The sequence below is a fragment of the Phoca vitulina genome, unplaced genomic scaffold, assembly GCF_004348235.1.
Source record: "Phoca vitulina isolate PV1807 unplaced genomic scaffold, GSC_HSeal_1.0 scaffold1, whole genome shotgun sequence".
In the NCBI taxonomy this organism is placed as follows: domain Eukaryota; kingdom Metazoa; phylum Chordata; class Mammalia; order Carnivora; family Phocidae; genus Phoca; species Phoca vitulina.
This window is the reverse complement of record NW_022589704.1, coordinates 43,567,658-43,581,209: the sequence shown is the minus strand read 5'-3', so window position 1 is coordinate 43,581,209 and position 13,552 is coordinate 43,567,658. Positions and strand designations below refer to the sequence as shown.

At 40.3% G+C, this 13,552-nt stretch overlaps 1 protein-coding gene and 1 pseudogene across 4 annotated transcripts in view; both read left to right on the top strand.

The window, feature by feature from the left end:
• Nucleotides 1–13,552, top strand: part of MFSD6 (major facilitator superfamily domain containing 6) — a 69,696-nt gene that overhangs the window by 17,918 nt on the left and 38,226 nt on the right. For all 4 annotated transcript variants that reach the window (XM_032406096.1, XM_032406097.1, XM_032406095.1 and 1 more), the window contains exon 2: nt 6,317–7,916. In XM_032406096.1, coding sequence (XP_032261987.1) covers nt 6,370–7,916 — 1,547 coding nt within the window. In that variant the 5' untranslated portion in view covers nt 6,317–6,369. The remainder of the gene's footprint in view (nt 1–6,316; nt 7,917–13,552) is intronic.
• On the top strand, nt 2,708–2,837 carry LOC116638266 (annotated as a pseudogene).

The following is a 13,552-nucleotide window of genomic DNA, read 5'->3' as shown; positions in this document are numbered from 1 at the left end:
TTACACTGATTGGTTTTCAAATACTGTACCAGCCTTGTATCCTTGGAATAGATCTCACTTGGTCAGAGTGTACTGTTCTTATATATTACTAAATTTTGTTTTCTAATATTTTGTTAAGGATTTTTGTGTCTATGTTTATAAGGGATATTGTTCTGTAGCTTTCTGGTGTTTGGACTTTCTTATGGATATAAGATTCTGGTTTGACAATTCTTATATTATGCCACTTTCTTACGGATATAAGATTCTGGTTTGACAATTCTTACATTATGCCACTTTCTTCTGGTGTACGTGGTTTCTGATGATATATCTGCTATCATTTGAATTGTTTTTCCTGTATTGGTAGGTTGTAAGTCCTGTCTCACTGCTTTCAAGATTTTTTTCTTTTGTCTTTGATTTCAAGTTTGACTATGATGTGTCTTGGTGTGAGTTTCTCTTGTTTGGAGTGCATTCAGTTTCTTGAATCTGTAGATCTTTTGCCAATTTGAGAAGTTTTCAGCTTTTATTTCTTTGAGTACTTCAGCCTTGCCCTTTTCTTCTCCTTCCAGGACTCTGATGACATGAATGTTCAATCTTTAGTTATAGTCCCATAGGTCCTTGAGGCTCTGTTAATTTTTTTTTCCAGTCTATTTTCTCTGTTGTTCACATTGTATAATTTCCATATTCTGTCTTTCAGTTTGCTCATTTTTCCCTCTCTCCCCCCTTCTGCTGTAGAGTCCATCCATTGAGTTTTTTGTATTTTGGCTATTATCTTTTCCAGTTCTAAACTTTCCATTTTGTTTCTCTTTATGTATTATATTTCTTGCTGTTTCTCTTTATGTATTATATTTTTTTTTTTTTTAAGATTTTATTTATTTATTTGACAGAGGAAGACATCGCGAGAGCAGGAACACAAGCAGGGGGAGTGGGAGAGGGAGAAGCAGGCTTCCCGCGGAACAGAGAGCCCGATGTGGGACTCAATCCCAGGACCCTGGGACCATGACCTGAGCCGAAGGCAGACGCTTAACGACTGAGCCACCCAGGCGCCCTCTTGCTGGGACATTCTATTTCTGTGCTTCAACTTTCATCTGTCTTTTCTTTTCTTTTTTTTTTTTTTTCATTTTGCTTTTTGAAGAATTTTTTGAAGTCTCACTTGTTCTTGGTATGCATTATTTTTATTGAAACTTGGACATTTGGGGTATTATGTTATGAAACTCTGGATCGTATTTAAGCCTCCTGTTCTAGCTGGATTCTTCTGACATGCTCTAGCAGGGGAATTGGAGATATTGCCTCATTACAGCTAGATGGAGGTTGAAGTCCAGGTTCCCCACTCAGCCCCTCTTGACACCTGAGGGTGAAGGAGCTCCTTGTTACTGCGAAGTAGCAATGGGTCTTCTGGCTCACCATTAGCTATCCACTGATACTTCCCTGGATGGAAGAAATAGGAGTGCCTCATTACTGCTCCCTATGTGTTTTCCACTGATACCACAGTAGTGGTGAGGAGAGGAATCTTGTTACTGCTGGGTGGTGGCAAAAGTCATGAGTCTCTACTGGGCCGCTTCTGACACCACCCTGGGGTGGAAAGGTAGGGATGTCTTGTTACTAACAGGTGGAGATTTAAGTCCAGGATCCCCCGGTGTTCCTCACTAATGATGTCTTGACAACATGGCCTCATTACCACCTAGCAGTGACGGAAGTCCCAGCTCCCTACTTGGTGTTCTCTGATACCACCTCAGCTTAGGGGTTGGGGTGCCCTGTTATAGCCTGGTGAGTGTGGAAGTCTAGGCTTCCCCTGTAGCCTTTGCTGGTGGGGGTGGGAGTCAAGACACATTACCCCCCAACACCAAATCCCATTCTGTGGTATTTGGCTGGAGTACAGCTGTTATTATCTAAAGTTTTCTGTTTTTCTAGGCTGCATTTTTCCTCATCCTTTAGCCAGAGAGGGCTTTGTGGGTTTTTTGTTTTGCTTTTTTTGTTGTTGTTTGTTTGTTTGTTTTTTGGTTTGCACTCATTGGTATTTCCAAGTTCTTTAGCCCCATTCATCCCTATGTTGTTCTTTGGGTACCAAGGTCCCTAGCTGGTCTGCCTTCTTCTGTCTACCTTTCAGAGTCTTCTGTATTTGCTTTATATATAATCCCCAAGATTTTTAGTTGTACTTAGCAGAGCAGTAGGAAAAATTGTGTCTACTTAATCTCTTTGGAAGCAAAATCTACCCTGACTTTTAATACCATAAATTAGTTTTGCTTGCTTTTGTAACTCTATATAAATGGAATCATATGGTATGTGCTCTTCTGCTTCTTGCTTTTCTCAGTCCATATTATGTTTGTGAGATTCATCCATGTCATTGCAAGAAATTGTAATTGTTCATTTTTACTGCTGTACAGTATTTCATGATATGAATATAACACAGTTTATGTATTCTGCTATAGAGAGGTTGTTCCCAGTTTTGAGCTATTAAAATTGTTCTGCTGTGAACATTTTTGTAGATGTCATTTGGTGAATACATTACTATTTAATACATATCGAGGAGTTGTCATCAGGTAAACCTTCAGGTTTGATAGCTATTCCCAAACACTTATCAAAGTAGTGTATCAATTTACATTCCTATCAGCAACCTCTGTGAGGTCCAGTTGCTCTACATCCTCATCAACACTTGGTATTATCTGTCCTATTTATTTTAGCCATTTTGGGAATATGTTGTATTATTGCATTGTTTTAATTTGCTTTTACTATCGCTTCTCGGCCTTTTGGCTAAGATCAAGTGTAGTATCTGTTCTTATCAGTTTAATTTGCTTTTACTGCTCACTTGAATCAAGTTGAGCATCTTTTTATATATTTATTTGCCACTTGCCTAAGCTCTTTTGTGAAGTGACTGTTCAAGTCTTTTACTCATTTTTCCTATTAGATTACCTGACATCTTTCTATAGATTTTTAAGAATTCTCTATATATCTGGATACATTCTTTTGTCAGATATATATATAATATTCATCCTCACCAGAATACCTTATTTTACTCTTTGGCTTGACATTTCCATCTTTAATGTTGCCTTTTTATGAAAAGAAGTTTTTAATTTTAATGTAGTCCAATTTATTTTTTCTTCCTTAATGCTTAGCACTTTTATATCCTATTTAATAGTTTTCTATCCTAAGATCTTCAAGATCTTTTTCTGTGTTTACAATCCATCTGGAATTGATTTTTGTGTATCATGTGAAGTAGAGGATCTGTTTATTGTTGTTGTTGTTCTTTTTTCTAAGTAGTTGCCTTAAATTTTTTTTACATCATCCCTTATCATTTATGCTCTTTTTTCCACAAAAAATTTCCATAACTTTTTCATTCAAGCATTCCTTTTATTCCCCTTCATCCTCCTCCTTCTTGAAAAATATGTATTATTTTTGTTTCATAGTTGCATTTCTTTTCCTATTTCTGAAATTAATATATTTAGGAAATATTTTCCTCCTCACATAGCTTCTATTTTCTCCATGTTGATTTTTTTTTCTGTTTGTTTTGGTTCTTTCATGTAAGGTACTTTCTTCAAATGTCTTACAATTCTGGATGACTGCTCATATTTAGTGGCAGGGCTTGATGACTCTGAACTTCCATGTAGAGTGATTTGGTGGGTTGTTTAGTGGGGGAGGCTTCAGTGTCAGGATCCTCAGAGAAGAACCTTCCAGTTCCCTGCCTGGAGGATGATAACCTTGCCAGCCTCTGGAAACCTTGTGAGGGAAGTTGGATGGGGGTTTGGGGTTAGGGCTAAGGCTTGGAATCAGTATGTATATGTGCACTTAATGCCCTGTTTTCAGTCTGGTACCCCTACTCTCAGCTCCAGCTGTTTCTGTACGACAGCAGAACCTCTGTTTTATTCTCTCCACAGGGGAAAAACCTCTAGTTGTCTGGTTAGCTATGTGGAGTAGAGAAGGGGATTGAGTGTTTTTCGTTGGAGTTCAGACTTTCAGTCAACTCCATTAGCAGCAGCCTCCCCTCCCCACCTCTACACACACACACCCACACACACACACTTATTTGCACTTCAACCTAATATGGCCAACTCGTGAGACTTCTTTGAAGGATTCTGAGTAATAAATTCTATTACTGGCTTTCCTCACTGTCAACCAAGGTTTCAGTTTTCTAAGATCTACTAAGTTATTTACCAATTGTCTAATTATATTCTGGCTTCCAGAATCTCATTTTATTGCTCCGTTTATGGGCTTTTTAATTCTCCTAGCTTGGATTATGACTTTAAAAATGTGTGTGTGTGTGTGCGCACACGCGTGTGATCATTTTAGTAGAGCACAGGGATGGAAGTCAGATGTGCTCAATCTGCCATCTTCACCCAGAAGTGTCATACAACTTTTATACCCTTTAAAAACAAATATTTCTTTTAAATTTGAGCTCAGAGGGCACCTGGGTGGCTCAGTCGTTAAGCGTCTGCCTTCAGCTCAGGTCATGATCCCAGGGTCCTGGGATCGAGTCCCACATCGGGCTCCCTGCTCGGCAGGAAGCCTGCTTCTCCCTCTCCCGCTCTCCCTGCTTGTGTTTCTGCTCTTGCTATCTCTCTCTCTGTCAAATAAATAAATAAAATCTTTAAAAAAAATAAATAAATAAATTTGAGCTCAGAAATGAAATTAATTTAGAAAATAAGTCCAAAGGAGAATTATTATTCTCTTTAGGTGATGAGATGGAATTGGAGCTGCTGATTTGGCTAGGTGAAGGCACTAATGATGAAAGAAACATAAGTATGGAACATTGAGAAAAATCAGCTGGACAGCAAAAGATAGGATTTTGCTTTTCCTTGAAGTTTTGTGGGGAAAACAGATTTTCCTTTCACGCTAAGGAAAACATGACTTGGGAACTAGATAGAGTTGGGGGTTGCACAACATTGTGAATGCACTAAATTCCACTGAATTGTTTACTTAAAATGGTTAATTTTATGTTGTGTGAATTTTACCTCAAATAAAAAAATTGCTTAAACCTAAAAATAAGAAATACATGAACATTGTAAAAACTTACAGCTACATTGACACCTGGCTTGGGGATGAGGGTAGAAGATCAACTGACTTATTACACAGGTCTCATTACATTGTGTTTCCACTGTCTGCCTAGCAGCTCTTTTTTAAATGTTTGCAAGCCTGATTCTGGAAGATTTTCAGCAACTTAGTCTTCATTTTGGGAAAAGGGGAGAGCAAGATCTATTCCAAGGGGTAGCAAGTGAAGTTATTCCTCTCTGGTATAGAAGGTGAAAAGAATTACTATGTATTTAATGTATATACCTCCTACATCAGAATATATTGATTGCAGCTTGAGAAATCTTGATGTAAGCAAGACCTTTGGACTCTTTAATTATCTGTATAATGGAAGAAAGGGAAATTCTGATGGAATGTGGTAGTTCCTATAAATTTATGCCATTGACATATTGTTTATCTTTCATATGAAACATCCTGTCTCATAAAAAGGTTTAATCACATTTTATTATCCAGAATGTAGCATTTGGCAGTTAGAGTGTACGGCTTAAAGCCATGATATTAGGGTTTGGACTCTCACTCTGACACTTCTGAGTTATTGAAGCTCACCATGCCTCATTTTTCTTTTCTGTAACACAGAAAAGATAATAGGGATATTGTGATAAATATGAATTAACACTTTTAAAGATGTTTAAGTTTGCCTGGCACAGAGTAAGCACTCAATAAATGGTATCTGGGTTTTTTTTTTTTTCCTGACGTTTTCTTAAACTTTAATCCATAAAAGCACACCTAGAGAAATGTCTGGAATATATACAACATAAAGGCTATTTCCTTACCGGGCTATCTTTGTCGTGGCTGTAGTGACCAACTCCAGTTGCAAATGTGCAGTTGACTCCCTCTTTCTCATCACATCCGTGGTTGTGGTTAAAAGCTTATTTCTGTTTTTCTATAGAAACTGAAGTTTTAGCTACCTTTATTTTCTAAAAATTCTACACTTCAAACATGCAGTGGATTTGTTTGAAAAGTAAAACCAAGAAAGTGTAAATACTATTTTCAATTCTCTATATTTGGTTTAGACATAATCCCTATCATTTGTAAATTTTCACCAGGAATCAATGAAAAGATTTGAGAATGAACCTGAGCTATATAACCCTGCCATTAGAACATGTAATTAGTCAGTCAGTGGCCATAAAGAGTATTTGATTCTTTGAAAGCTGTTTTCCTTTTTTAGTATTGTATGGCTGCAAGTGATAAACGGGAGAATTCTCTCATTCTCTCTCATTACTATTTTTGTTTGAAACTCCTTAGCTTCTTGCAAGATGAAACTCTAGGTTTAAATGTTATTTTCATACTAAGCCACCTTTTAAATTTTACTTTACAGATCAACAATCAAGATTCTGAAGGTCATAAACTTTCTGATGGTGGTGGTAAGCCATGGCGTCAGATGATAAAGTCGCCATCTTAACTGATGATGAAGAGGAACAGAAGAGAAAGTATGTGCTTGCTGATCCCTTTAATGGTATTTCCAGGGAACCCGAACCACCTTCCAATGAAACGCCCACCTCCACAGAAACAACAGCTATTCCTGAGGAGGAAATAGACTGGATAGAGAAACATTGTGTCAAAATAAACAATGATCTTCTGATATCCAAGGTCTTCTATTTTTTCTTCTACTCTGCATATGGCTCTCTTTACCCACTTTTGCCTGTGTATTATAAACAGCTGGGAATGTCACCCAGCCAGAGTGGATTGCTAGTAGGTATCCGATACTTCATTGAATTCTGCAGTGCCCCCTTTTGGGGTGTAGTTGCAGATCGCTTTAAAAAAGGCAAAATCGTCCTCCTCTTTTCTCTTTTGTGTTGGGTTTTATTCAACCTGGGCATCGGATTTGTCAAACCTGCTACCTTGAGATGTGTACCAAAGATTCCCCCAACATCTCGTCCCACTAATTCAAGTCACCTGTTAACTGTCCTGCCAACCAACTCTTCCATTACCACATCACCAAGAATGCGTGAGAAAAGGAGCCTGCTCCCTTCCACCTGGCCGGTGATTGTAGAAACGGGGCCCAATGTCACAGAAACTGTTATCTTTTCGACAGCTCCAAACAAGACCAGTATGCCCACTCTGCAACCGCAGACAGACGAAATTACTGACCATATTATGGACTTTACCTTGAGTCCAAGCACAGCAACCCCTGCCTTCCCGGGAAACGTAACCAGAGAGACAACCACTGCTATTGTCACTACCACCAAATCTTTACCTTCTGATCAAGTCACTCTTGTTTACGATCAACAAGAAGTGGAGGCTATATTCTTGGTGATCTTGGTAGTCGTCATAATAGGAGAATTTTTCAGTGCCTCTTCTGTCACCATTGTGGACACAGTAACACTCCAGTATCTGGGAAAACACAGAGATCGCTATGGATTGCAGCGCATGTGGGGCTCCCTGGGCTGGGGCCTGGCGATGCTGTCTGTGGGCATCGGAATTGACTACACTCACATAGAAGTGCTCATCGATGGAAAGGGGTGTAAACCCCCTGAGTATCGGAATTACCAGATCGTCTTCATCGTCTTCGGAGTTCTCATGACCATGGCTTTGATTGTCGCCACTCAGTTCCGGTTCCGCTACAACCATTTCAAAAACAATGAAGATAAAGGAAAAGAGGTGGAGATCCCTCAAGTGGAGAGGAACAGCTCCACGGAGTCCTCTGAGGAGACACCAACCACCACGAGCCACTCACAGGCTTTCAGCTTTTGGGACTTAATCAGGCTGCTCTGCAGTGTGCAGTACGGCTCTGTGTTGTTCGTAGCGTGGTTTATGGGTTTTGGATACGGCTTTGTGTTCACCTTTCTCTACTGGCATTTGGAAGACCTGAATGGAACTACAACCCTCTTTGGGGTCTGTTCAGTCCTGAGTCATGTGTCTGAGCTGACAGCTTATTTTTTCAGTCACAAGCTTATTGAATTGATTGGCCACATCAGGTAAGAACATGCTTACTTTTGCTGCCCCCTCAGCAAATGAGTCTCATCTTTTTATAATTTACAGCTCCTTTTAGCACATATAAGGAAATTGTAATTTGTACTGGGGGTGGGGTTGGAATGGGAATGGGGCTTTCTGTTGCTCTTCCTCCTTAAAATAGGAACAAAAGGAAGGAAGTAATGAACCTACTTGGATTATCTAAAACAAACAAAAAATGCTGCTTCCTGTCTGTATGCTAAGAGGCTCTTGCAGTAAATGTTTTCAGGTACCAGGAGCACAAATTTAGTGACTAGATTATTCTGTGGACTTTAAAGGGTCCACTGGTCCCAGGCATTTGTGAGGGAGGGTTTAAGTGGATAAAGTGGATTAGGTTCTTTCAGCCTTCAGTTATTCTCAGCCACTCGTTGACACAGATGGAGCTTGAATATGTGGTTGATGAGGATGTCCATTATATTTAATGAGGCTGTAACCCACCATAATCACTGATCCATGATATTACATGGAGGAGATTCTTATATGATTTTTTCCTGATTATTACATCCATCTCTGCATCTTTGTCTGCCATGAAGACATGAGACATTTAAAAATCTTCCTTTTACCTAAATTTCCCATGAAATCTTTTTAGTCAAAAAATATATATAAATGCCTAGTGTTTCTTATATAATGTTTCTCACCATTAATGTTTGTCTGAAGTTGACTGAACAGTACCTTGCTTTTTATAAGGCTTCCTGCTCTGTTGTTGGCTCTAAAATGTAGAGCCAGCTACACTTAAGCATTCTTACCTCAGAGAAAAGCATGGCATATCTCTCCCTAAAATTTGAAATTGCTGTAACTGAAAAAAAGCAACCATGTTGTGTTTGTATGTGGTAATTGTTAAGTCTGTCTCTGAGAAATTAAAAAGGAGAAATAGATACTGACAAGATTTAAGAAACAGTGATCTTTTTTCCTTTCCTCTTAACTGAAGATTTTAATTAATTAATAACTTAAATAATTTGATTTAATTTAAAGCTTCAGCCTAGAATCATTCTTTTCTCCAAACAGTTGTGAATATTTTTTTCTTGTTTGGTTGGTTTTGCTTTGGGAGGCTGTGTCCTGCTGCTTTTGTTTCTCAAATCTTTGACCCCTTTGTTGTCACTAAACAAAGTCAAGCATTGTGTAGATGGTTCCCAGACCCACAGGGTCCCCAAGGCACATTCAGTGGGACCAGTTTGAAAAGAGTCTTGTAATATTAAGGACTTGGAATGTCCTTTAACTTTGTCCAGGTCATGTTTACATTCTCCGAGGTTTGTGGATTGACCATGATGCATTTAGACACTTCTCTTAAGCTTGAGTGTATGAGGGGCTTCTCTCCTCAACTAAGCATCTTTTTTTTTTTAATATTTTATTTATTCGTCAGAGAGGGAGAGAGAGCGCGCACAAGCAGGGGGAGCGGCAGGCAGAGGGAGAACGGGACTTGGTCCCAGGACCCCGGGATCATGACCTGAACTGAAGGCAGATGCTTAACCGACTGAGCCACCCAGGTGCCCCTCAAATAAACATCCTTAAACACAGTCATTTATTCCCAGAAAGGTACTCAGTTAGGTCTTACAAGTGAGCAGAGTTCCTAGATGTCATGGTTTAATCGGTCACCAGCATTAATTGAATATTGACTCTGTACAGAGTGTGAGTATGCGTTCTATTTTCAAAGAAATTGTTAGGCTCTTCTCACGTGCTAAGAAGTTCCTTTTCTGTCTTTGCCTTTTGTCTGAGGTGTATGTTTTCATATAAAATCCTAGCAGTTTTACTATTAATTTTGTTAAGTACATGAAGCTTATACTTGTTTTGTTCGTTTGTTTTCCCTGAGCATTATTAGTTACTCATTACTTAAAAACCTATAGCTCAGGGGCTCCTGGGTGGCTCAGTTGGTTAGGCATCTGCCTTTGGCTCAGGTCATGATCTCAATGTCCTGGGATCAAGGCCCCTCGTTGGGCTGCCAGCTCAGCAAGGGAGGCTCCTTCTTCCTCTCCCTGTACCCCTTCCCCTTGCTCGTGATCTCTCTCTCAAATAAATTAAATCTTAAAAAAAAAAAAAAAAAAACCCTACAGCTCACTCTAATTTTCTGGTTTTATGTACAGAAAACATCTTCCTTTTCTTATTTAATGATGTGATGGAAGAAAAAGGCACTTGTGGTCACACTGCTGTCCCAAGAGTCTACTGGGATTCCATCAATTTGTGGTCATTTATCTCTTCTGGATTTTAATTCTGTCCATTAAACATATTATCTTAACTACTTTTAAAAGATTCTATTAGCTGGATTGTGATTATGCCCACTATTCAAGCAAAACAGATGTTTCTTTTGGTAAGAATTTGGGAGCCCAGTCAGGTGGTGGTGGTTGAGATTTGGGGGTTTGAAAGCGTGCTGATGACAGCTCTAAACCTCTCACTAGAAGACTATCATACTTTAAATAGCTGACAAAGAGAAATTTTCTTTCCATGATTGATAGTCTTTTATGTTTTCCTTATAGGATCATAAGGAGGGATCTGTCTGTGGCTCTTATGTATGCATGTATGTTTTTTCAGTATTCTGTGACTGTCTTATTGGGAGTTTGTTTTCAGGAGTTAGTACTGCCATAAAAATTGTGAATATCTTAATGTGGTCAGAAGTGGGTTTGCCACAACTTTTCTATATGGATTCATAATGAAGAAAAATTCATACCAGAAAACAGTTTTTTAAAACAGCATGTCCAATTTTGAAGTACTTATTATTTTAATAGTTAGACAGTTGGGGCCCAGTTTTTCAGGAAATAAGCTATCAGTCTAAACACACACACACACACACAGTAAATGATTTCTGGTTTTGATCTTGGATTTTGTCCTTCTCTGGAAAGTAGCTTTCTCAGGCAAGTAGGATAATTCTTAATATTTCCACTCAGAAAGGTAAATTTCTTTTGATGTGGAATCACAAGACTTTGGAATTTATAGCAAATATATAGGCTAATTTATGTAGAGATGATAACTAGACTTCTTTAACTAGAAATGTAAATGTATCTTAAGGGTATATTTATCCTGCTGAATGTTTTAACAGCTATGAGTAGAGTTGTGATCAAAATGCATTACAATTAATCATTTGTAAATTTGTAAATCATTATTGTCCAATATTAGGCCATCACCTATGTTATTTGATTGAAATTTATTTATTTTAAGGGACACAAAAATCTACTCAATCAACTTGACTTTGCCCTAAAATTCTTTTTTTTTTAAATTTTATTATGTTATGTTAATCACCACACATTACATCATTAGTTTTTGATGTAGTGTTCCACGATTCATTGTTTACGTATAACACCCAGGGCTCCATTCAGTACGTGGTGCCCTCTTTAATACCCATCACCATCTTGAACTCAAGGCCAGTTTTGCTATGCAAATGTTATCTGGAAGGGGTAATAGATTAACCATTTTTAGCCATTAATTTCTACTTAATAGTAGTGAGATATCCCAGTGAGCTAGCTATCAGCTTGGGAAAGAAGGAAATATGTGACCCAAATAGCAAGAGGAGGAAAACAGGTTTTCCTGGTGTGGGAAGACCAAGAACTGAGGACAAGACACTGGGCTACCCGCTGAGGACACGCGGGAGGTGGGACGTGACATTTTGCCACTGGAGGAACGGCAATCAGCATTATAAGAAGGAAGAAACTCTGCTGTTGGGATGTTCAGGGAAGGCTTCACAGAGAAGGGGGAATTTGAGCCTGCCACTGAAGGAAGGATTTGGAGAAATCTTGTTCCTTTACCTACATTTTGCTTCTTCTCCTCTCCCTTGCTCTTACCATGGCTTCGTGCCATATCAGCTGATCCTAGATCTGCCGGCCCTCAGATCCTGTACGCACCGAGCATGGCAGGGTGCTGATTTCTGCAGGCAGCTTTCCCCTAGACCTGCTCTCCGGGCTGCTGCCTGGGCCCGGGCCCTGCAGTAGTTCTCAGCCGGCGGACTGAGCAGGCCCGCTGGTAGGACTCCTGCTGCTCAGGCTGCACTCAGACCTCCCGCGGAGGACTCTCCAGGGCGGACCGAGGCATTCACCTTTTTGAAAGTTCCCCAGCTGATTGCACTGTGCGACCAAGGTTGATAACCACCAAGCTGGTGAGAGGCACAAGGGGAGGACCTGAGGGACGGAGGAAGGGAAAACATTCAGGGCATTTCCTTCTCTCTCTCTCTCTTTTTTTTTTTTTTTTTTAGCTCAGGCAGTGTCTCCTGTGAGTTTTGGTGACCTTCCCTCTAATCTTTCCCGGCCTCGGGCCCTTTCTCAGAGGCAGATCCGTGCTCAGCCACTGAGGCTCTCTCTGTGCAGCCCGCTCCTCTCCAGTCTCCACCCCGCTCCCCAGCCTCTCAGGCTCTGGAGACCTCGCGCCTGTCAGGCAGCACCCGAGAGCCGCCCTACGTCCTGTGGCCCACCGCTGTGGTGGCCCTGAGCCCTGCCGACGGGCCCGTTCCCGACAGCCTCCCCCCGGGACCTGCAGAGGCTGCCTCAGTTCTCTCACCGGACTGGACTCCTCAGCTCCTCCCGCAGCTCGGGATGAAAATGCAAAAAGAACGTGGACCTGAAGCAGTTTTTTTCTCTTCTCATTTCTTAAAGGAGTAGTCTTTTTTCTTTTTTTTTCAGGGGAGGAGGGAGGGGCAGAGGGAGAGAGAGAATCCTAAACAGGCTTCACACCCAGCGCGGAGCCGGACATGGGGCTCGATCATACAACCCCAAGATCATGACCTGAGCCGAAATCAAGGGTCAGATGCTTAACTGATTGAGCCACCCGGGCACTGCAAAGAGTCTTATTTCTTTTTTAAAAAAACGACTTTTACCATAATAAAATTTTTGAAGACTTAATTTTCACAGTAAATTTGAAATTATGTAATACATTCTCTAAAGAAGCAAATGTTAACTCTTATTTAAAGATCAATCTGTCCCTCTCCCTCTGCTCCTCCCGCACCCCCATGCACTAGTGCGCTCTCTCTCTAAAAATCAGTCAATAAAGATCAAATCCCTGCATGTTTGTTCAGTTTAGCTGAACAATTATTTAGGCTTAGAGAATGCCCGGTTCATGGGATGCAGGGACTAGCGCTAAGAGGACTGGCAGTTTGAGTGCCAGGTGGGTGCTGGGATCAGGAACATGAACTTCACCCTGGAGGCATTAGGGAACCTTTGCAAGGCTCAGAGCAGGGGAGGACCATAGATTTGCACTTACTTGCAATGCAGTGGGTAACTTTGAAGTAGGGAACCCACTGAGAAGGTTCTTAAAATAGTCCAAGGGAGAGGTGATACAGGAAGAGGTAATACAGGGAGAAGTGATATAAGGCCTGAGCTATAGCAGCACCAACAGAAATGGAGGGAAGGGATGGATTTGGGAGGTAAAATTGACAGAATGGTTTGGATGTGGGAAATGAGGTAGAGATCCCCATGTTTCCAGTTTGGGTGTTCCACTAAAACCAATAGGAAATTCAGGAAGGGGAGATACAGATTTGGGGGAGTGTGATCTGAATTCAGTATTGGGTTTATTTAGTTTGAAATTGGAATATCTGGATGTGAATGTGTAACAGATAGTTGACTACTACAAGCTTGAGGCTTAAACTGTATTCCCAAGGGATACCGATCTGGGACAGTTCAAACTGTGA